Here is a 24,741-nt window from a genome sequence, read left to right on the forward strand (position 1 = left end):
AGCAGGAATCGAACTCATGACCTCGTGCTTGCCAGGCAAGCACTGTGCCGCTGAGCTAAATCCCCAGTCCCTATTTATTCTTTTTAAAATCAATTAGATGTTGTCTTACTTTTCTCATTGCTGAGATAAAATACCCAACACCCAAGGGGGCAAGGTTTATTTACTTCATAGTTTGTAAAGGTTTCAGTCCATAATCAGCTGGCTCCAAGGCAGCTCAGTGCATGGCAGAGGGACAACAGTTCATGGCAGAAGACAGCAAAAGCAAGGAGAATGTAGAAGGTTGTTATGGTTTGTGTCTATATGTCACCCCAAAGCCTCATGCAGTCATGGGGATGAGAGTTTTAGAGTTCAGAATTGATTCATGGTCCAATGCTGGGATTATAGGTGTGAGTGCTACACCCAGGGCAGGTAGCCTGCATACAATATAAGGGAGGGAAAGAGGCTCACTGGTGCTCCTCCCCCTTTGCTCTTGTTGCTTTTTCTGTTTTCTGCCATCACGAACTACTGCCCTTCGCTACGTGCCACTCTGCCTTGGAGCCAGCTGAGTATGAACTGAAACCTCTACAAACTGTGAGCAAAATAAACCCTTCCTCCTTTAACCTTGGGTATCCCGTATTTTGTCTCAGCAATGAGAGAAATGTAACCAAGACAAGGGTAGAGGGTAGAGGGGAAAGGGGAGAGAGGAGAGACAGAGACAAGGAGAGGGAGAGGAGGAGAAGGGGAGGGAGAGGGACTGACGGGGAGAGGGTATGATGGGGAGAGAGAGGGCAGGGGAAGAGACAGAGAGGGAGAGGGAGAGACAGAGGGAGGGAAGAAGGTGAGAAAGAGGGAGATGGAGAGATGGAGAGGGACAGGGAGGGGAGGAGAGGGAGGAGTGGGAGAGACAGAGAAGGAGGGAGGGAGGGAAGGGAAGAGAGGAGGGAGGGGGGAGGGGAGAGAGAAAGGGGGATAGGAAGGAGTGAGATATTTCTGTCCCTTATACTTTATGGAGGCTACCTGCCCTAGGGTTAGTGTAGCACTCACACCATTAATCCCAGCACTGGACCATGAATCAGTCACAAGCTCTAGATTCAGCAGCCTTCGAAAAGCCAGCCCCCCCATGACTGCATGAAGCTTTGGGGGGACATCCAGACACAAACCATAACAGATGTTCTGAGTTTATTAGCCAAATGATTTTTGGTCTCTATAGGTTTTATTTATTTGTTTTTGAGACAGGGTCTTGCTATGTAGTTCAGCCTGGCCTTTAACTCACTATGTAGTCCAGGCTAGCCTCAAACTCATGGTGATCCTGTCTCAGCCTTCCCAGTGCTGAGATTATAGGCATTTGCCACCACATTCAGTTTAGTTTTAGTTTTCAAAGGAATCTTTATACTGATTTCCCTAATAGATGTATTAATTTACATTCTGACCACCAATGTAGGAGGGTTCCTTTTCCACTACAGCCTCAAAAGCACTTATTGTTTTTTGATTTCTTGACGATTACTACTCTTTCTGGAGTAAGATGAATCTCAGTGTTGTCTTCACTTGCATTTCTCTAATGACCAATGAAGCTGAACCCTTTTTCATGTATTTATGGGCCTTTTATATTTATTCTCCTGAGAAGTATCTGTTCATTTCAATTGCCCATTTTGTTACTGGGTCTTTCATTTTGGGAGTGTATAATTTTTAAAATTCTTTATATATTCTAGATATTCATCCCCTGCCCAAGGTGTAGCTTGCAAAAATTGTTTTCTAATTCTGTAAGTTCTCTCTTCACACTTGCTTGTTTCCTTTGCTGTGCCGAATAAACTCACCAAGAAAGAAATTAGGAAAACAATATTCAGAATACCATAAACAAAAATTAAATACTTAGGAATTAACCTAATCAAGAAAGTAAAAGACCTCCATGATGAAAACTACAGAACTCTGAAAAAGGAGATGAGAGAGGGTATTACAAAATATAAAGATATGCCCTGTTCATAGATTGGCAAAACCAATGTTGTCAAAATGGTCATACTTCCAAAACTATTATAGATTTAATGTAATCTCAATCAAAATACCAAAAACAACATGGTACTGGCACAAAAACAGACATGTGGATCAGTGGAACAGAATAGACAATGCAGAAAAATAACAGCTGGCACATTCAGCTATTTGATCTTTGACAAAGGGGCCAAAACCATGCACTGAAAGAATGATAGCCTCTTTAACAAATGGTCTTGGGAAAACTGCCAATCCACATGTGGAAGATTGGAGCTATACCCATATCTCTTACTATGAACTAAAATACACTCAACGTAGATCAAAGATTTAAGTGTTAAAACAGAAACACTTAATCTTCTGGAAGATAAAAAAGGTAAAACTCTAAACACATAGCTGTAGGCAAGGACTTTCCAAACAGAACCCCGGTTGAATAAGAAATAACATCAAGAATCAATAAATGGGATCACATCAAATTAAAAAGCTTCTATACAGCAAAGTAAACAACAGAGTGAAGAGACAACCTATGGAATGGAAAAAAAAATTTTGCCAGTCATTCCTCTGAGGACTATATGTAGAATATATAAAGAACCAAAAAACGTTAGACCCCCAAAAATACAAGACCCAATCAAAAAATGGACAACTGGAATGAATAAAAACTCTTCCAAAGAAGTACAAATGGTCAATAAATACTTGAAAAAATGTTCAACATCTCTGGTTAACAAGAAATAGCTATTATCAAGAAGCCACATAATAATAAATGCTGGCAAGGCTGTGGGGGATGAGGGGAGGAACTCTTCTAAACTGTCAGTCGGAATATAAACTAGCACAACTACCATGGAAATCACTGTGGAGATTCCTCAAAAAACTAAAACAAGAAATCTATTGCACCCACCTATTCCACTTCTAGGTATCTTTCCAAGAGTTTAAAGATATATTACAGTGACAAATGCATACCTATATTTAGAGCAGCACAACTCACAATAGCTAAATTTTATTTGTTTAAATGAGATCCTGATAATATTTATTTATTTATTTATTTTGGTCTTTTTGAAACAGGGTCTCCCTGTGCAGTTCAGGCTGGCCTTGAATTCACTTTGTAGCCCAGGCTGGTCTCGAACTTGCAACGATCCTCCTGCCTCAGCCTCCTGAGTGCTGAGATTACAGGCATGCACCACTATACCCAGCTATAGCTAAATATTAGAAGCAGGTTGTAAATCCATCAACAGGAATGGATAAAGAAAATACGGTATTCATACACAATGAAGTACTACTCTGCTATAAAGAGCGATAAATTTGTGCCTTTTGTGGGAAAATGGATGCATCTTGAGACCATAATGTTATGTAAAATAGACATACAAGCTTAAATATCACATGGTTTCTTTCATATGAAAATCCCAAAGTATCAATAAATTATAGAGCACATAAGGTAACATCCCAACAAACCAGATGGACATAATTGTGGGAGACTGCTATTCAATTCCACACAGTCTTCCCTATGTCCACCAAATGGAGCTTTCTACAGTAAGTCCCCAACTAACAAACATTTGAGTTTTGAACTTTCACAGGTATACTATACAAGAGTCATAGATACATTGTATAAGACTCAGTTTGGGGCTGGGGATTTAGCTCAGTGGCAAAGCGCCTGCCTGGCAAGCGCAAGGTCGTGAGTTCGGTTCCTGGTACCGGAGAAAAACCAAATTAAAAAAACGAAAACAAAGACTCAGTTTGTTGGGCCAGGCATGGTGGCACATGCCTATAATCCCAGCACACAGGAGGCTGAGGCAGGAGGATTACCGAGTTTGAGGCCAGCCTGGGCTACAAAGTGAGTTGTAGGCCAGCTCAAATTGCATAGTGAAAACCTGCCTCAAAAGACAAAACAAAAAAAAAAAATCCCACTCACTTTGTTGGATTATGAATGAATCCAACTTACGAATGTTCTCCCAGAATGGAACTTGTTTGTAAGTTGGGGACTTCATGTATACTTACAATTTCAATAGCTCCCAATGAGTTGACCTTTTTATCATTATAAAATGTCTCTATCTCTAGTATATTTCTGTTTTAAAATTTAATTTAGCTGGGCATAGTGGCACACACTTGTAATCACAGCACTCAAGAGTCTGAGGCAGAAAGATCACGAGTTTGAGGTCAGCCTGGGATAGGAAGAAAGTTCAAGGTCAGCCTGAACTATATGGAGAGATCCTGTGTCAAAAAAAAAAACAAAACAAAATAAAAGTTTGGTTTATCTGATATTAATATACCCACTGCAGCTTTCTTATATTTGCTGTTTATGTGACATATCTTTTCCCATACTTATATTTACAATCTAGTTTTGGTCTTTAAATTCAACATGTGTATCCTCTGAGTATCATATAATTAGATCTTGGTTTTTAACTTGTCTGATAATCTCTGGCTTTGGCTAGATGGATCTTTTAATAATTCACATTTAATGTTACTGATATAATTGGATTTACATTTGCCATTTTACTTTTTCTTTCCAATATGTTTCATATCTTTATTATTAATTACTACTTGCTTTGCATTAAATGAACTCTGCTCGCATAATAAAGACACATATCACTTCCAAAAAGTAAACTATTGCTTTATCAGCTATGTCTCTTAATGCAAACACTAACAGTGACCTATACAACCAGATCAGAGGCTTTGTGAATCTGTTTCTACAAATGTAAAGCAAGAGCCGGGCATGGTGGCGCACGCCTGTAATCCCAGCACTCCGGAGGCTGAGGCAGGAGGATCGTTGTGAGTTCAAGACCAGCCTGGGCTACAAAGTGAGCTCAAGGCCAGCCTGAACTGCATAGCGAGACCCTGTCTCAAAAAGACAAAAATAAATAAATTAATTAAAATGTAAAGCAAGAAATCATCAACAACGATGTAAAAGCCATATTATAAAATAACTTTTTCAAATATGGGTGAATACTACAAAAACTTTAAATGATGCTTAGCTGACAACTAACCCTATCAATGAATATTTTTCTTTATTAGTACAGGTTTGCAGTGCTAATCTGTACTTCCAACCTTAGGTCCTATTCCCATCAATCAATATTCTTCATGAATGTGAGGTTGCTTATTATTTTATCACTATCACTTGTACTGCTTTATCACAAGCTATATGGCTTGCCCAACATACGTAACTGGCACTGGTAACATTGGAATCCATGTATGCTAAACTCTGAGTACTTTTTTTGTTTTGGTACTGGGGATTGAGCCCCCAGGGCTCATGCATGCCATGCTTCGTAGGTGTTCCATACTAATATCAGCCCTACCAAGCTGTTACGGCTTGTAGGTAGATGTCCCCACCAAAGCCTCATGAACTCATAGGTGGGGCTTTGTAGAGGTGGCTGGACCTAAGGCATGTGATACTGAGATTAAGGGTGTATGGTACTAAATTATTCCACTGATTAGAATTAGCATATTTCTGGTGTAGATAATGGAAGTCACCACCCTGGGTGTGGGTGGCATCAATCAATAGGCTTATAGCCTGGATGGAATATAAAAGGAAAGAAGGAAGCCAAACTTACTGGTGCTGTTTACCACCTGCTGCTTTCTGACTGCCATACCATGAACTGTTTCGCCCCTGTGCTATGCTGCCGTGCTTGGAGCTAGGTGACTCTATGGCATGAAAGCCCTACTATCTGTGAACTGAAATAAACCTTTCCTCTTTTAACTTTGTCTCAAGTATTTTGTCCCAGCAAGAAGAAAAGTAACTAAGACACCAACACTTTTAATTCATCCCTCTGCATCTCAGAAACAGAATTCATAGTAATGACTACAGCTGCTTCACTCACAAAACACCACTTTCCATGGATCAATGGTGTAACCTAGAAGTAAAGCACAATAAAATAAACACACCCTGGCGTAATAATAACTTGTAAATGTGGACATCAAAATATCAGTTAAGAAACCAGGGTATAATATAGCCCAGCCATATTAGCATATTAAAGTTTTGAGACATGTTCACCAATGGTCGACAAGATATAAAAATAGACAGACCTCAAAGAACTGGGCATGGTGGCACACACCTGTAATACCAGCACTCTGTGAGGTTGAAGCAGAAGGATTCCAAGTTTGAGCCCAGCCTGGGCAATGTAGTAAGATCCTGCTCAAAATTTTAAAAAAAATTAAAAGGACTGGGAATGTGGCTCAGCACTGAGTTTAATTCCCAGTAACTGAAAAAAAAAAAAAAAGACATACATTACAGGGCTGGGGATATATATCTCAGGGATATAGTAGCTACCTCACATACATGAGGCACTAGGTTCCATTCCCAGCACTGCTCTGCCAAAAAAAGATATATTTTGAAAGGGGAATAAACTGCATATAAAATTGGGTTCACTTGTCTTCCAAAACCTTTGAATAAGAAGGATATCTTCATCCAGTAGGGACTTAAGCATCCAGTTCATTTGGTCAGTCTACTGCCTTTGTTGCGACCATATTCACCAAATCAGCTTCAGATTATAATTTGGCTTTCCATGTATCTAACATACACATGACAAAACCATTTTATCTAACAACCATATTTCTCATTCTAAATTAATAAATGTGTATCCTACATGTAGAAGTTTGAATAAGGACAAGTCGGTCCCTTCACATGTCTGACCACATTTGTGCACTGACAAAAGGTGATCCATGACATATGAAATTGTTTGTTCAAGACCCCCGTGCCCAGGAATGACATCACTAATATGCCTAGGAATGACAACTCTAATGTATATCCCTTGAGCTTCAGGAGTTTAATGTTAAAGGTTTGGTTTTAAATACAACCCACTTCATTCACGTACTCTAATTACAACAAATATAAAGTATATAATATCCATTACTACTAAATATAGTGGTACCTCAGTTCACAAATCCTTTTGTTTGCGAACAGTTTGGCTCTCAAACAGAAGCACTTGTTTTTCTTTTTGAAATCTGCATCAGGTGATTAACATGACCATGGCCATCTTTCCCTCATGAACATAATTTCTATAATTGTGGAATGAATTAAGTTTGTGAACTAAGGTACCACTGCACACTTAAGCATGTCAACCAAAAATATCCCTATTGTTGAATTTTCAAAACTTAATAGCCGGGGGCTGGGGATTTAGCTCAGCGGCAAAAGCGCCTGCCTGGCAAGCGCAAGGTCATGAGTTCGGTTCCCGGTACCGGAGAAAAACCAAAAAAAAAAAAAAAAAAAAGAGGCAATTCCAATTAATAAATGCAGAAAGAACATAGGAAACAAAATCACTGTTAGAACATCAAATTCATAATCATTATAGGTAGAATATACCTAAGGATATCAAAATCAGTGGGTGAAAAGTTTTAGAATAGTATATTCTCTTAGTCTCAAAGTTTTGACCCCAAGATATTTACTAATCTACAAATGGAAAAACAATAATTTTACAATGGTGAAAATACAGTAAACAGCACCTTAAATGAAATGACTAGTGTTGTTATCACCAATAACGAATATCAGGATCATGTACCCTCTGTTACAATGCACTAAGAGTATATCACTTCTGTACTACTCTTGTGAAGAATGCATAACTGACATCTAATCATTGAAAAACATAGCAAACTCAAATTGAGGGGCAGTCTACAAACAACTGGTGATAACCTTCGAAAGTTCAAGGAAAGATGAAAACCTTCTGTAGATTAGAGAAGACTAGGTGAATATAACAAGCAAATGAGATTTCAGATGACTGCCAGGATCACAGAACTAAAAGGAGGAGATCAGTTGAAAAACTGGTAAATTCCAAATTAAATTCTATACTTAACAGTATTGTACTAAAATTAATTTCTTTTGAGCAATGTTCTCCATTTAAGGTGTTAACACAAGGGAGACTCGGTGAAGGACATACAGAACTTTATTTTTTTTTCTTGGGAAGTTTATTTTCAGCTCACAGTTTCAGTGGGTTTAGTCCACTGCTGGCACGTTTCAAGACAGAAATGGCACGAAGGAAGGCTTGGAGGAGTAAAGCTGCTCACTCTACAGCAGCCAGAAAACAGAGAGCCAAAACTTTCTATACTATATTTCAACTCTTCTGGAAGCAGAAAACTAGCTCAAAATAAATTGTTAAAAAAGGAAACTATGTAGTAAAGGAGTGGTATGCCTGTTCCTTATTATCAATCCTACAACTTCATTTAAATAAACCTATTTTTAACAGCCCTTTCATCTTTTTACGAACTCCAATGTAAAAGTCTCCTATTACTAACTATAAATTCCTTCTCCATAAGCTTTATGAAACTAGGACCTATATCTGTTGTTTCTCGCCATTGTGTCCTAAGCTCATAGCATAAGTCTAGCACACTGCAGGGACTATTTACGTGGTGAACGAAGAAATGAATGCCAGCTGTAGTGTACTATATTCACTTTCTATTGCTGCATAAGACCAGCCTAAACTACATAAAAAGACCCCGTCTCAAAAAAAATTTTTTTAAAAACTCAGTGGCTTAACACAAATGTATTCTCTTCTAGCTGTGGGGATCAGAAGTCCACAAAGACTCTCACCAGACTAAAACTACTGTCAGTACACCTATTTCTTCGGGAGACTCTCTAGGCAACAATCTGTCTCTTTGTGTGTTTTAGCTTTTAGAAACTGACTACATTCCTTGGTTTATTGACACTGTCTAGCAATAGCGTCCCTCCAACATTTACTTCAATACTTCCATCCTTAGATCTTTCTATATAGCCATCCTGCTTCCCTCTTATAAGGACCACTGTAATTATACTAGGTCTACCCAGATACTTCAGGATAATATCCTATTCTCCAGCACTTTAATTTAATCTCATCTGCAAATTATTTATAAGGTTTCTTCACAAGTTTGAGGGTTCAGGATATGAACTGCTATGGAATGTCATTATTCAATCTACTACCTCTACCAGTTTACTTTCTTTAAAAAAAAAATCTAACCAGAAAATAGTTCAAAAGTAACTCACTGAACAGGGAAAATTAACACCATTTTCCAAACCCAAATTGTCTCCTGCCATTTCTATCCTTTGCCTCTTTGGTAGAATCTCCCCTCACTTGCTCTGTGCGAGATTGAACAGTCTTATGCAAAAACTCTATCACTCAGCTACATGCCCAGTCCCCTGTGCCACTTTGTTTATTTCTGTGGTGCTGGGGATAGAACCCAGGGCCTTGTGCATGCAAGGCAAGAACTCTACAACTGAGCCACATCCTCCACCCACCCCCATGCCACTTTGTAAAACCATTTCACTTTGGTTTAGATTGAATAAAGTTATGTGACTACACTTTAAAGATATTAAAACATACAAATTTAGGCCAGGCATGGTAGCACATGCCTGTAATCCCAGTACTCAGGAAGCTGAGGTAGGAGAGTCGCTTCAAGTATGTGTATACAACACTGGGCTACAAAGTGAGTTCAAGGCCACCCTGAACTGCACAGTGAAACCCTGTCATAAAAAAGACACATATAAATAAATAAATAAATAAATAAAATTTAAGCATGGTTTTCTCTTTCCTCCTTTCAGTGTTATTACTCTGCCTATGGCCCTGAACTCTCAGTGATCCTCCTGGCTCAGCCTTCTGAATGCTAGGGTTACATGCATGAGCCATGATAATTCGCTTTCTGGTATCCATCTTTAAAATTTTTAACTGGGCATGGGGTTGCACAGCTGTAATCTCAGGACTTGGGGAGGCTCAGGCAGGAAGATCACTAGGAATGCAAGGTCAACCTGGGATACATAGTAATTTCAAAGACATCCTCAATGAGACACTGTCTCAAACAAAAAAACAAAAAAAGCCCTATTTTTCCTGTCTGATTATCTAATTTTCAAACTTAATTCTAATTTCAAAATTAAATATAGGGCTATGTCTAAAAATATAATTTTTGCTGGACTTCTACGAAGATCGCAGAGTGGTACATAAGCAGCAGAGAAACAGCCTCTGTAAGAGTTGCTGTCAGAATATAGCAACACAAGGAAGAGAAGAAGGAAAGTTGGTCCCCTAGACCTTGGAAAGATATCAAGTAAGAATTGAAGCCCACAGGGAGAGTAGGAGAGACACTTCAACTAATAAAAAGGAGGTGTAGGGCAGCACCTACTCCCTGAATAGGGATTCCCAGCAAGGGAGGAACAGTTCAACACTGTGGACACACAGTGAGTGCTAGCAACCCGAGTCTTCCACAGAGCGATGCAGCAGTATAAAGGAGGAATGGATGCCATAGACTATACTGGATGGTGAGTGGAATAGATTTGACTGTGTGGCAGGAGAGGGCAATTGGCTGGGAACCATCTTGGAGAAAAATCAGACCCCCAAAATTTAAAGAAGCAATCAAAAAATGGGACTCTGAGATGAATACATAATTCTCAGATGAAGTAGAGCCAGCAAATACATGACAAAATGTTCAACATTACTGGTCATTCTAGAGATGCAAATTAAAACAGTGCTGAGATTCCATCTCACTCCAGAAAGAACGGTATTATCAAGAACTCAACCAATATCACATGCTGGCAAGGTTGTGGGTGTAAAGGAACCATTCTCCACTGTTAGAGTGTAGACTGGTGTAACCACTGTGGAAATCAGCATGGAAATTCCTCCATAAACTAGGACTAAAGATTCCATTTGACCCAGCTATTCCCCTTCTTAGTATCTTCCTAAAAGAATTAAAAGCATCATACCACAGCAATATATGCACACCCATGTTTATAGTGACACAGTTTGTAATAGTCAAATCCTGGAAACAGCCCAAATGCCCATCAACCAAGGAATGGATAAAAAGGATGTGGGTTTTTTATACAATGGAATAGTACTCTGCCATAAAGATGGATAAGCTCGATCCAATTCTAGGTAAATGGATGGACCTCAAGAGCATATTCCTAAGTGAAATAAATTGGACACACATGTAAATACCACGTTGTTTCTCTGGTGTGAGAAACTGAACATGTAAATAAGAACCAAAATGTATAATAGGTATTGTGAAATGGGGAGAAAATGTTCAAATAGGGAGGGGAACAAAAGGGGGAGAGGGAATAGAAAGAAGAGAACAGTAAAAAAATGAGAAAAGAAGGAAAAAAACGGAAACAAAGCTTTTGTAAATGAGGAAGGGAGGAGGACTTGAAGGGAGGGTACAGGAATGGGCCAAAAATGAAACAAGTTGTATCATGTACAGGTACAAATTCTCTATAATGAATGTGATCATTATGTATATCTAAAATCTACCAATAAAATCTGACTGGAAGGAAAAACAAAGAATGAGAAAAATATATATATATATAAAATTTTTGCCAGGTACTTTTTCCTAGATGATGAATGAAAATAAAATAGAAACCAGTTTCTCCAGAATTCTGACCCAAAGTTTTGAGTGAAGCATGGATTTTTATGCTACTAATTCTACTACATTGCTTTGAATATATTCACGGCTTTAATGAAAGTGTATTATGATGCTTATTCAACATGTTAACCTGCTACAGTCTGTTGTGCTTTTTCCCCCTTTTTTTGGTGTGTTTTTTGTTTTTTGGTTTTTTTTTAGTGCCATCTTTGACATAGTCCACAGACTAAATTTACAGTTATTAGATGTCTAGGTACTATTTAAAGGAGCTCTCTTCACATTCACAACTACACCATCATATACTTGATCCTACAGTGAAGCTCATGACAAGCACACACAAATACAGGCTTGTTTGTAATCCCAGTACACTGGGAGACTAAGGCAAGAGGAATCCCGAGTTTGAGCCCAGCCTGGGCAATTTGGGGACTTAGCAAAACTCTGTCCCAAAATAAAAATGAAAAAAAGGTGGGGGGATATAGCTCAGTGTGAAGGCCCTCGGATTAATCTTCAGTACCACAAAAAAAAAAAAAAAATTCAGGTATCTACGAATTTCCTTCATTTCTAAAATAGCCCCATTAATATGAAAATTCAGTTTTAACAAAAAATGATAAATGTGCTAGTTACAATAAAGCAAAACCTTTTTTCATCTGCAAAAGCAGAGTGTTATCAATTCTCAAGTTGTATGTGGAGGAAGAAACTATTACAAACTCCAATTATTAACTCCTAAGAGTTATCTAACCAAGTTTTCAACATTATGAACTAAAATAAGTTTGCTAATTAGTGCTGGGTACAGTGGCTCCTTCCTGTAGTCTGAGCTATAGTACTTGGGAGATTGAGGGAGGAGGATCATTTGAACTCTGGAATTTGTGGTTAGACATAGTAAGACCCTACCTTAAAGATAATAAAAGTAATAAAAGTCTTCTAAATTGCACTCATGACTGATATTCTTTGCTCAAAGTAATTTACTGATTTTCTAAGTAACCACTAAATAATTTTAACAAGTTTTTTTTTCTTTGTGGTGATTGGGATGGAATCCAGGGCCTTTCACATGCTAGGCAAGTACTCTACTACTGAGCTACATGCTACACCCTCCAGCCTCCAAGTTCTCTACAAAGAACAAAGGCCAGAGTCTTTCCACAATGCAAAAACGTCAAGTTAGAGAAACCATAAAGTACAATACATCATTATTGAGTGGTAGCATATGCCTGTAATTACAAATACTGAGGCTGAGTCAGGAGGATTTCCAGTTTACGGCTGGCCTGGGAAATTAGCAATACTTTTTCTCAAAATAAAAACTAAAATTTCTTGAGATGTGGTTCAGTGGGAGAGCACCCCTGGGTTTAATCCCCAGTAATAGTTCCCTCCCCCAAAACAAACTACTGAAGGTTTACAGGCAATATTATAGAATATAATATCCTAATAGTATAGAGAGCTAATATTGACAGCTAAGTTAGGTAGAAGCATTATAGGCAGGCAGACAGGGCTAGGCCCTAGAAGGAGTCAGCGCAGAAAATGAGAACACATTACAACTGTGGGTAGAGGTGTATTCCTTGAAGGAGAAGCCTCGAGACAAAGATGAAGTAACTACATCTATTTCCCCAGGGACAAACAATAACGACTGAGATTTTAAATAGACATCAATCACCTGGGTAGGGGACCAAGACCTTGACCCATTGCTTCCAGGAAAGGTCCTTGTTATTTCCATGCACACTTGCTATGTGATTTGCTTCCTCTTTCAATCAATATTACCTAAGCAACTATACTTGTAATCTGATTGGTTGATCATAGCTTTGTCCTACCTTCCAACTACCTTGGGATGTGACTTGCTTCCTCATTGAATCAATATTACCTAAGAGACTACAGTTATAATCTTATTGGTTGCTTATAGTTTTGTCCCACCTTACAGCTACTTCACGAATTTGTACCCACCTCGTAATTTTGCTCTATAAAACTTCCTCTGAGAAGTGGGCTCATGGAAAACCCACTTCCCAGGTACCCTTCTGTCTCTCTCAGACAGAAGCTATCTTTCCCTCAATAAATATTTCCTGTTCTTAACCTCCACTGTGCATTAAAATTTATTCTTCGATTTCTGAGAACACAAACTTGGCATGTCAGGCATCTAGTAGGTTGGGAGTTATAATATTTCCCTTATATTATTTAGATTATTTCGAGGTTCTATATCATCTCTATGTCATTACCATCAAAGCTTGTTTTTAATACTGTATTCTCAAACTCAAATATCTCTCCTGGTTCTTTGCATTGTCAAAGTTCAATGTTTTCTAAACAAAATGGGTGTAGATTGTTAAAATACGAAGGCAGGATTCAAATGTCCACGAGGAGGAGAAATGGCATGAAGGGAAGATATTAAAACCTGTTGTTGGGAAGTTAGGTATGGTGGTACATGCCTGTATTCCCAAGCAAGAGGATCGCCCCAGCCTGGGCTACATAGTGAGCTCAATGCCAGCCTGACTATATAGCAACACCCTGTCTCAAAAAACAAAAACAAAAACATATTGTTGGACTGGAGGTATAGCAAAAAATATTGTTGGACTGGAGGTATAGCAGAAGTTTAGCATGGGAGAGGCCCTAGGCTTAATCCCTAGTACTAAAAATAAATAAATAAGTCCATCCTATATTTGGCTGTGAATTTCAAACCCAAAATGCAAAATTAAAAACTGATAGAACTGCCTAATATTGGTGAAAATATTAAGCAAAAGATAGTGTGAATAAAACACATATTTTATATGTGTACAATAAATTAGTATATTTTAATAATGATAAATACAAAATATATATCAAATTGATAAGACAAAAGTAAGGAATAAATATATACTATAAAGACTGAAAATCTATAACAATTTATACTGCTCATAGGCATTTTTATACAAAATTACTTATATAATAAATAAAACTTCAATGAAAACTGATAAATTATACATCATAAACTGCATAACAGTCAAGAAAATAATCAAAAATGATGTCTCTTATTCCTTGGAATTCAAAATAGGACCAGTCTTTAATTTGAAATATTCAGAGTATTAAGCCATATCCAAACACTGATCAAATAAGTGCATTAATTCTGACATTCCTTTCAGAACAGAAAATTGCAATTGCTATTCTCTTTCATGGGGGGTAAGGGGATTCTTGTTGTTTTGCAATACTAGGGATTGAACCCAGGACTTCACATATGCTGCGCAAGCACTCTACCATTAACCTATATCCATAGCCCTTTTTTAAAATTTTGAGACAGTGTCTCACTAAGTTATCAGGCTAGGTTCAAAGTTATGATCCTCCTGTCTCATTCTCCTCACTTGCTAGGCTTACAAGTGTGCACCACAATGTCTTGCTCAATTGTTGTTCTATATATAAATGAAAATGTACTTTATAAATTTATTATATTTGCTCCACACAAAAATTCCCAAATCTGGGTATGTATCCAATCACCTGGGGAACTTTTAAAGTATAAATTTTTAGAATCTATCTCCTAAAGATTCCAGTTTGAGATGTCTGGACTGGAAGACAGGAAAAATTTAAATGTATGTATGTATGTATGTATGTATAAAGTTCACATGAATCAGTATATATAAATACAAAGTTCAGGTTATTAAGGAATGTTTACTCTGATCCAGCTAGCTCTTCAGATTGGGTTCATATTTCAGGGCTTTCCAAAGTCTTACTCCACATGCAAATCACCTGCAGGTGCTACAAGGAAATAGATTCTGATTCAGTAGGTCTGAAATGGGACCTAGGAATCTGCAGTTCTAACAAGCTTCCAGGTGATGTACACACTGCTCATCCAAGGACCACAATTTAAGTAAGACATTATGAGCTGGGCATGGTGGCACAAACCTGTAATCCCAGCACTCAGGAGGCTGAGGCAGGAGGATCATCAGAAGTCTGAGGCCACCCTGGGCTACATAGTAAGTTCAAGGCCAGTCTGGACTACATAGCAAGACTCTGACTCCAAAAAAAAAAAAAAAAAAAAAAAACCTTATGGAGGGGCTGGGGATTTAGCTCAGCGGCAAAAGCGCCTGCCTGGCAAGCGCAAGGTCGTGAGTTCGGTTCCCGGTACCGGAGAAAAACCAAAACCAAAAAAAAAGACCTTATGGGATATTTGAGTGTTTCCACTAGTGAATGATACCAGACCTTCTCCTAGGCAATTTCTAGCACCGGAATATTTCCTTTAAATTTTACTTATTGTACTCCTCCTTTAGCATAGCTAGAGTACATAATTAGCAAAATATTTTATCTTATCTTTACCCTACTACCAAGTGATTGGAAATTATTTCTTCCATGTACAGAATATCACTGAACAATGAATGCTATATCAGAATGCAGATACAAAATTTACATAATTAAGTTAAGGTAAGAAGACCATAAGTTCAAGCTCAGCCTACGTAAATTTTCAACTCAGTGAGACCCTGTCTCAAAAACAATGGGGGGTGCGTAAGGATATAGCTTGGGGCAAAGGCCCTGAATTCAATGGGTTTACTCCTCAGTATTGTTAAGAAAGAAAGAAAGAAAGAAAGAAAGAAAGAAAGAAAGAAAGAAAGAAAGAAAGAAAGAAGAAAAAAGAAAAAGACAAACTCTTATAAAAAGTTATATATCAGAAAGAAAAAACATAGATAGATGGTGTTATGGTTTGTATCTAGATGTCCCCCCCAAAGCCTCATGCAGCCATGGGGCAAGCTTCTAGAGTGTATGATTGATTCATGGGTGTGGTTGCTACACCTGCCCCTGGACAGGTAGTTTGCATATAACATAAGGGAGGGAAAGAGGCTGCTTGCTGCTGCCCCTCCCTTTGTTTTCTTGTTGCTTTTGCTGTCTTCCACTGCCATGAACATTTGCCCTGTGCCATGTGCCACTCTGCCCTGGAGCCAGCCAAGTATAGACTGAAACCTCCATAAACTGTGAGCTAAATAAACCTTTCCTCTCTTAATGTTGGGTATTACATATTTTGTCTCAGCAATGAGAGAATAGTAACCAAAACAGATGGATAGACAAACACACTAAAATGTTTAAAATACTATACTTGACATGGAGGTATAGCTCAATGGTAGAGCACTGAGTTAATGTGTGAGACCTTGATTTCAATCCCCAGCTCTTTAGGGGGATGCAGAAAATGGAGAAGAAAAGGGGAGGAGGAAAAGAGGGGAGGAAGAATGCAGGGAGAGAGATAATAGAATCCAGGCAGCATCTAGAATAAGTTCTGACCTATATGAATGGCAAACTACAAGCAAACTCAGAATAGGTAGAGTCATTGTATTTTATACATGCATACCCACAGTGACAGAGACCAGTAAAATTTGAACAATAAAAATCTGTACTAGCAATTTGCTTTATCTTAATTTTAAGCATTTCATGTGAACACTGACCATATCTCATAAGATGACTGAGGTCGCAAAGGTTCTTATATTACAGTAGTTGCCTGTAAATATTCTCATTATAATCCTTTCTATGATGCTCTATCTCCACTTAGTCCTTCATTAATTAAAAGTACTGCATATACATCATCAAAGTGTAAATAAGGACCAAAATGGGTGATAGATATGGGAAATAGGAAGAAAATGTTCAAAAGGGAAGGGGAGAAAAGGAAAAGGAAAAAAGACAGAATGGAAGGAAAAAAATAGAAACAATGCTTTTGTAAATGGGGAGGGGAGGAGGAGCTGAAGAGTGGGGAAGGGAACGGGGAAAAGATATATTAGATATATAAGATATATTATGTACAGGTACAAATTCACTATGATGAATGTGATCAATATGTATGACAAATATGTGCTAATAAAAAATAAGTATTAAAGAAAGAAAAAAAAATCTCATCAAACCAAATATCTAAGTATCTTAGTCATTCTCCCGTTGCTTTCTTTTCTCCTTCTTTAAACACATTCCTGCTGACTAATGTCAGTAGATTGTGGTAATTATTTCACATTAAAGTACACTCAAAGGCATGGAGAACATGTATCAGTAGAGTTCCTAAAGAATCAAGGAAACTTTTCCTATTCTGAATAACACCACATGATCTTCCCAAATTTTGTTGTAAGAAAAAAAAAACCAGTTAGATATCACACCGACTATATCCCTAGGTACTCTCAAGTATTTAATATAAAAATCAACCAGTGAGACATACAGTTTTAAAACGTATTCAAAATGAGATGTTAACAAGAATTTTGGCAATTTTCTGAGGCTAACAGATCAAGAGAATTTTTCAAAAGAAAGCCACCATTGGTTTATCACTTTCAAAACACAAGAGAGGGGTTGGAGATATAGTTAGCGCTTGTGGAAAGCCCTGCGTAAATCACTGGCACTACCAAAAAAAAAAAAAAAAAACCAACACAAAAAACACGTAAGGGAAAGACCACAACTTCTGGAAAGTAGGAGATTAAACCTTTCATTTTTAAAAAATTCAAAATACATTTTAATCCTGGATCACTCAGAAGGCCAGGTCCCCTAAAATTGGGATTTACTAAAACCAAGATTATATACTCACCTGCAGCTCACACCAAGCAACCTCAACCCACGTTTCAGTGTCCAGCCCTTTATATACTGTTTTAAACGCTCCTCTTCCCAGTTCTATGTCAAATTTCAGGAACCTGCCACTAGGAGAAGTCGCTACAGCTTTCATTTCTGCTTCTTCTTCCATTTCCTTTTCATTTTTCTCCTTGAAGCAATCTTTTGAGGTTTCCAAAGTTGCCTTTGAACACCGCTCATGTTTACTTTCTTGTCCACCTCTCAATATACTTGTAGGGAGTTTATCTACTCTTGGAATATTTGTTGCAGCCTTTACTCTTTCATCTTTGGAGGAAGATTCCGCAACTTTGTCATCTTCTGTCATCTCAATGCTCTTTCGGAAAAATCTCTTCCTTTCTACCATTTCCCCAGAAGCAGTGAAGGTGCCATTTTTTCCCTTTAATCTAACATCCACTGTCGAAGTTGAAGCAATCTGGGGAACTCTGTTTTCAAAGGAAACTCCATCAGGTTTCTCAGAGTCTTCAGTGCTAGCTGGCTCCCCTGGATCCGTGGCCATTGTTACTAAAGTTGGCACTAAAATTTTTCCTGTTCCACTCCTCAGTCCAATTACATCTCAGGTATCAGAATTATCAGAACAGACTTGCGTTTATGTGGTCATATGTTTCCATAGCAACCTAAAAGGGGGAAAGGATATTTAAAATTTACCTCACAAAGGAAATCATTAAGGAGAAAATAAGTCACCTGATTTTTAATCCTTTTTTTTCTTAATAAGTTTATTCTTTTTTCTATCCAATCTTAGCAACCAGTAGACTCCAGGGATTGTGTCTTATCTTGTTTACCACTGTAGCCTACAGTGCGCAGCAGACCATTCAATCTATAGCTCAATAATAAATCTTCACATTATGTGAATATTGGTTAGGACTTCAGTTTTAAAAGTGCCCACACTCTAAGTTCACTTGGCTAGCAGCTAATACGCACAGTAAATAAAACAACTATGTGATTTATAGGTGGTTTTGGTCTAAGATTCAGAACTCATCCAATAGTGGTATCTTTTTTATTGTAGTAAAAATATATGTAACATCATGAGCCAGGCATGGCAGCACTCAGAAGGCTGAGGGAGGAGGATCATGACTTTGAAACCAGCCTGAGCCACATAGAATGAGCGTGTGTGTGTATTTTACCATTTTAACCATTTTTAACTATAAAAGTCAGTAGAATTAATACATTCAGTGTTGTGCAATCATCACTTCTATCCATTCCCAGAACTTGTTCAGCATCCCAAACTAAAACTATGCCCCATTAAAGAAAAATTCCCCATCTAGTCTGTAGACCCAGATGCTTGAGGAGCTAAGGCAGGAGGAACACTTATGCCCAGGGGTTCAAGGCCAGGCTGGGTGACACAATGAGACTTTTTTCCTAAAATAAAGAAAAGTACTTCTAAGGGGTTAAATGTGTAGCTCAGTGGTATAGCACATGCTTAGCATACATGAGACACTGTGTTCAATCCCCAGCACCACAAAAAAATTCCCTATCCACACCTACCCATGGAAACCTCTATTCTATTATCACTCTGACTTTGCTTATTCTTGGTAATTCATGTATGTTTGTTTTTTTTTGTTTTTTGTTTTTTTTGTTTGTTTGTCTTTTTGAGACATGGTCCCGCTACGCAGTTTAGGCTGGCCTCTAGCTCACTTTGTAGCCCAGGCTGGTCTCAAATTCACAATGATCCTCCTGCCTCAGTCTCCCAAGCGCTAGAATTACAGGCATGTGCCATCACGCCTGGCATGCTAATTTCATGTAAATGGAAGCACAGGACATTTATCATTTTGTGTCTGGTTTATTTGTTTTGACACAATGTTTTCAAGATTCATCTCTGCTGTAGCATGTTATCAGGATTTAATTCCTTTTTAAAGTTTGACAATATTCCGTATTATATACCATATTTTATTTATCTATTCATTTATCAATGGAATGGGTTGTTCCCACCTTTTGACTAATGCTGCTATGAACATTCAATAGCAGCCTTAAATAATGCAAATACTTGTTTATAGGCTACCCTTCATATTTTTAACAGAAACAACTATCAAATATTAATATACTATACTAAATAGCAAGAAAAGGCCAGGCATACTGGTGCACGCCTATAATCCCAGAACTCAAGAAGCTATAGCAAAAGGACAGCATGCACAACTCAGTGAGACCCTATTATCAAAATAAAGTTTAAGACACTGGGCATGGTGGCACAGGCCTGTAACCCCGGCACTAGAGCGACTAAGGTAGTAGGATCGCCATGAGTTCAAGGCCAGCCTGGGCTATATGAGCGAGTTCAAGGCCAGCCTGCACTATGTAGCGAGACCCTGTCTCAAATCTCTGCCTAAAAAAATAATAATTTTAAAAATTACATTTAAATAAAGGACTGGGAACTTAGCTAAGTTGTAGAGTGCTTGCCTAGCATGCACCAGGTCCTCAGTTCAATCCAAATACTAGGGCTGGGGATATAGCTCAGTGGTACAGCGCCTGCCTGGCCGGCATGAGGTCCTGAGTTCAATTCTTGGTAGAAAAAAAAGTCCCAAGTACTAATAAAAACAAAACACTAAGAATCTGTGCTAAAATTTAACAAAAAGATGTTCATTTTAACAGTTAAAATTTGGAAAAAAATTATACCTAAACATTAAGTCTAATATGGGTTTAAGTAAATGTCTCTAAGTATGATATAGCATTAAAATAACTCAAAAGGCCTATCTCCCTGTGAAGGGCCTGCATTAGACTTCTTTGAGTGTGTATTTTTAAAATGCTGCCTAATAAATCCCTTTATGTCTCTTACTTAGGCCTCCCGAAAATTCTTTTTCTGTGATAGAAGTCGGTGAACCTAAAGCATGCCCCATAGGTCAAGATTTAACATTTCTTTTGGCAAGTCAGTGGCAGGAGACAAATGAGGCATTGAGACTATGACTCTGGAATACAACTTCTAAAAGACAACCTCGACAGTATGTGAAGATGGTAGGCCATCAACTATAGAACAGATAGGACACTTGACTTCTAATACTAATGCTGATCATAATTAATGAAAGAAGTCACTCAGGTCACATCTTATATTTCAAAGTGCCCTGATATCCAGATAGGACAATGATAGCTAAGATTAAGAACAAATGCTCCCATTTCAAGACTGACCTTCTGGGTGTTCAACAAGTGAGGCTTGGTGACCAAAGCTAAAGAAGATAACTGACCTATGCTGGGGATATAGCTCAGCAGCACAAGTGCCTGCCTGGCAAGCATAAGGTCCTCCTGAGTTCAATTCCTGGTACCAAAAAAAGAGAAAAAGACAATAAAAGACCTAAGCCAATATTTTGGCCCTTGTCCTCCAAGATCAGTCAGGACCCATGGCATGACAAGACCCATGTGGAAAATGTCCTGCAACTCTGGTGAGTCACCTGAATTCCTAAGCAGGGTGCTGTTTAGACCCAGAAGACAGAAATCAACCAAAGTATATTCTGCAAAAGGAGGGTCACTAAAGAGGGAAATGTTCCCCATGCTTCCAACGGAGGCCATGTGGTTAGGCAAGACTGGGACCCATCCTGTCAGAGGACACAAGTGGTACAGGAAAAAACTACACGAACTAAGAGGCTTCTCATATGGCCCCAAAAGTAACTCCTGAGGAGCCTTAACTATCTTGACAAAGATACATACATAAACTTTGATTTATGATCTTACTTTGACTTGGTCTTAAACACCTAGCAGAAAAGTGTAATTGAAAAGGGAGTAATTAATAGCAATATTTAAAAAAGAAAGCTAAGCTAAATATAAAAAAAGGCTCCAAAGCTAGGAGTGGTGGTGCATGCCTCCTGAGCACCACTCAGGAGGCTGAGGCAGGAGGATCACAAGTTCGAGGCCAGCCTGGGCTACATAGTGAGTTCAAGGCAGTGACCCTATCTCAAAAAAACAAAATGTGGGTGGGCGGACTCCAAACATTACACTAGTCTCTACTGGCAGTTTGTAGCTGTATCTATAACATCTTAATCTACAGCTATAAGACGTCATGATCCTAGTTCCAGCAGCCCTTCCAAAAATGTTCCCTTCAGCCTCACTTAGTGTATTGTCTTTATGTTATTTTGATGTACATTAAAGTATCCCTCATGAAAAAATCTGGCCTCTTATATAGGTCTCCCTATAGGATAAAAATGTCAATATAAATGTTCTAGCTATTATTATTACTTCTGTGGTATAAATTAATTTTCTGTTATCTACTTCAGGCCTTTTATGTTTATGTTATCTAGAGCCAGTTACTAGAAGGATCTTTGGATCTTCAAAGTAGAGACCAAACCCTAGGTTCTAAACCCTACCATAAGGTTTTAATGGCTTAAATATATTTATTTAGTTTATTTCTTGGTTATTGCTATAAGTAAAATAAAAATTAGCCAGGCATAGTGGTACACTCTGTAATCCCAGCACTCAGGAGGTTCAGGCAGAAAGATAGCCACAGGTTCAAGGCCAGCTTGGGCTACACAGTGAGTTCAAGGGAAGCCTGAACAATGTAGTGAGACCTCGTCTCAAAAACAAACAAAAAGACCAGCCTACAGAGTGAGACCTTGTCACAAAGGGAGGGATTGAAAGAATTTTACATTTCTCACTAACAAAATAGGAAGGATTCTATAATACTCTTATACTTCATCTACTGTACTTTAGTAAACATCTCAAGGCAAATAGAGGGGAGGGAGGAGAAACAAGAAATGAAAAGCAGTAAATGTGTTATGTGCATGTAACAACTCCACACAATGAATGTGATCATTTTGTACTGCAAACATGTACTAATAAAAATTTGAAAAAAGAAAAACAGGCAGGCTAATATAAAAGTTAATTCACCATTATTCTACTTTTAAATTTGGGGCCTTGCTTGTTTAACATACTTGCAACATTTGTATCTTCCAGACTTCTACAGCTCCTACTCCAGCTGATGCTCACCTGTGCTATTATTAAAACACTATTGTTTATATTTCCAACAACTCTAGAAATTGTCTTCTGCATTACAAAACACAATTCACAAATTACATGTCAGATACTCCCTTAAGTCTCAATGACATGCTGATAACAAACCTTATGTCACCTTTAAATCAGTCAGATTAAGAATTTTGATCTCAGGCAACACATTCGGGACCCCTCCTGTCTCAAGAGCTATTCCTGTTCCCCATTCCTTTTCTCCAATAAATTTTTCTACTCTTTTTTTTAAAAAAAGAATCAACTGATACACAGGGCCTGAAGACCTCCTTGATTCACATGACAAAGAAAGCAGCAATGTGAGTATATAACTGACTACTCAAATTGTTGCAAAACTGTCACCCAACCAAATGGAACAATCCAATGTGAGAAGTAAGTCTGAAAATATAGTGAGGGTCTTGGCAGGGGTGAAACATATTGGACAGAATGCCAGCACTGCCATTCAAAGTTGGAAACTGTAACAGATGAAATGCTGCAAGATGCTATGAAATACACAGAAGCTGAAATACAAGTAAAATGTTCTCTATGTACCAATAGCCTTATTCAAAAATGTATTTATTATGACACCTCACTAGCTGAAATGGAAACATTCATAGGTCTGATAAACTTAGCAGGGATTTCTCATGGTAAGTGCAAGAATGTAAAAGATTTATAGAAAAGCAACAGGTCAAAATATGGCATAAAAATTTATGGCCTTGTACATGTGAAGACTAATTTTGCTTTCATGTTAGAAATTTATCCTAGAACTCAGCCATCAGATCCTTATTCATATAATAATAAACCAAATGATATTGTGAACAAATTTTTTGCTCCCTTCTCCCAAACTAATCTGAATGTGACATTCGACAATTGGTTCACCAGTTTCTAATTGATGTTACACTTGCTAACAGAGTTCATGTTGACCAGCACCGGAACTGTACACAGGAACAAAGTAGAAATCCCAAATAAATGTTGCAATTTCAAAACAGAGAACTGTATAATATAATCTTCGGATTTCAGAAAGATATAACACTGCCCTTGTATATGGAAAAGAAAAACAAACTGGTACTGCTGATGTCAACACTGCACCATGATGGAAGTACTGATAGGGAAACCTCAACAAAATAGAAGCCTGAGATGGAAACGTTCTATAACACAACCAAAGGCAGAGTAGATGTTGTTGACGAGTTATGCAGCAACAATGATGTCACTCAAAACACAAAACATTGGCAAATGATTGTGTTTTACTCAATCCTAAACATATGTGGCATAAATAGTTTGACAGTTTACAAAGAAAACAACAAGTGAAATTTGCTTAAAGGATTGGGACTTGAACTCATAAGAGATCATTTACAGCAGAGGAAAAACAAAATGTTTTTGCCTGGGAACTACAGAAAAAAATTGTAGACCATCCTGGTGAGCTGACAGGTAACAGGTAGGTACAGCATCCCAAAGACCTACTACAACAACAGCAAAACCAAAATGATGTCAATTGTACCTGCAAGAAAGGACACAAAAATGTGTGCTATCTGTGTGATATTTGTATATGGAACATGTAATTTCATGTATGAGGACTGCCTTGGGTGTGGCAGTTGAAACAAAGATTATTTTTGTTGTAGGTCTCATAGGTTTTTATTTCTCATGTTATTTCTTAGGTTTTGTAAGCAAGTAAACAGCTGATGTGAAAATGTTGATGTCTAACCTAAGCACTGGTTGGATATCTGGCATTTTATTTCACTGCTATCTTATTTTCCTGGTAAGTGCACATTGTACAACATAGTAGGAGGTTCCTGAGAAAACAGGAAGAGAAGAGAGGTAACAAGAATGGCCTGCCACATAGGAAAGGAAACTAAGAACTGTTGCTGTCAGTGAAAGTGAGACATGTGCATGGAACATCCAGTTGTCATGTGTGAAGACTGCCTTGGGTGTGACAGTTGAAGCAAAGATTCTTTCCATGGTGGACTTTTGTTTGTGTTTACAATGTAGCTCACATAGGTTTTTATTTCTCGATTTATCTCTTAGGTTTTGTAAGCAAGTACACAGATGATGTGA

General features: G+C 38.0%; 1 protein-coding gene across 5 annotated transcripts in view; it reads right to left on the minus strand.

Annotated features, from left to right (window-relative positions):
• Nucleotides 1-24,741, minus strand: part of Wnk3 (WNK lysine deficient protein kinase 3) — a 200,532-nt gene that overhangs the window by 148,517 nt on the left and 27,274 nt on the right. For all 5 annotated transcript variants that reach the window (XM_013502859.1, XM_013502858.1, XM_013502860.1 and 2 more), the window contains exon 2: nt 17,738-18,392. In XM_013502859.1, coding sequence (XP_013358313.1) covers nt 17,738-18,274 — 537 coding nt within the window. In that variant the 5' untranslated portion in view covers nt 18,275-18,392. The remainder of the gene's footprint in view (nt 1-17,737; nt 18,393-24,741) is intronic.

This window comes from Chinchilla lanigera, unplaced genomic scaffold (assembly GCF_000276665.1).
Source record: "Chinchilla lanigera isolate Chin_1 unplaced genomic scaffold, ChiLan1.0 scaffold00074, whole genome shotgun sequence".
Lineage (NCBI taxonomy): Eukaryota > Metazoa > Chordata > Mammalia > Rodentia > Chinchillidae > Chinchilla > Chinchilla lanigera.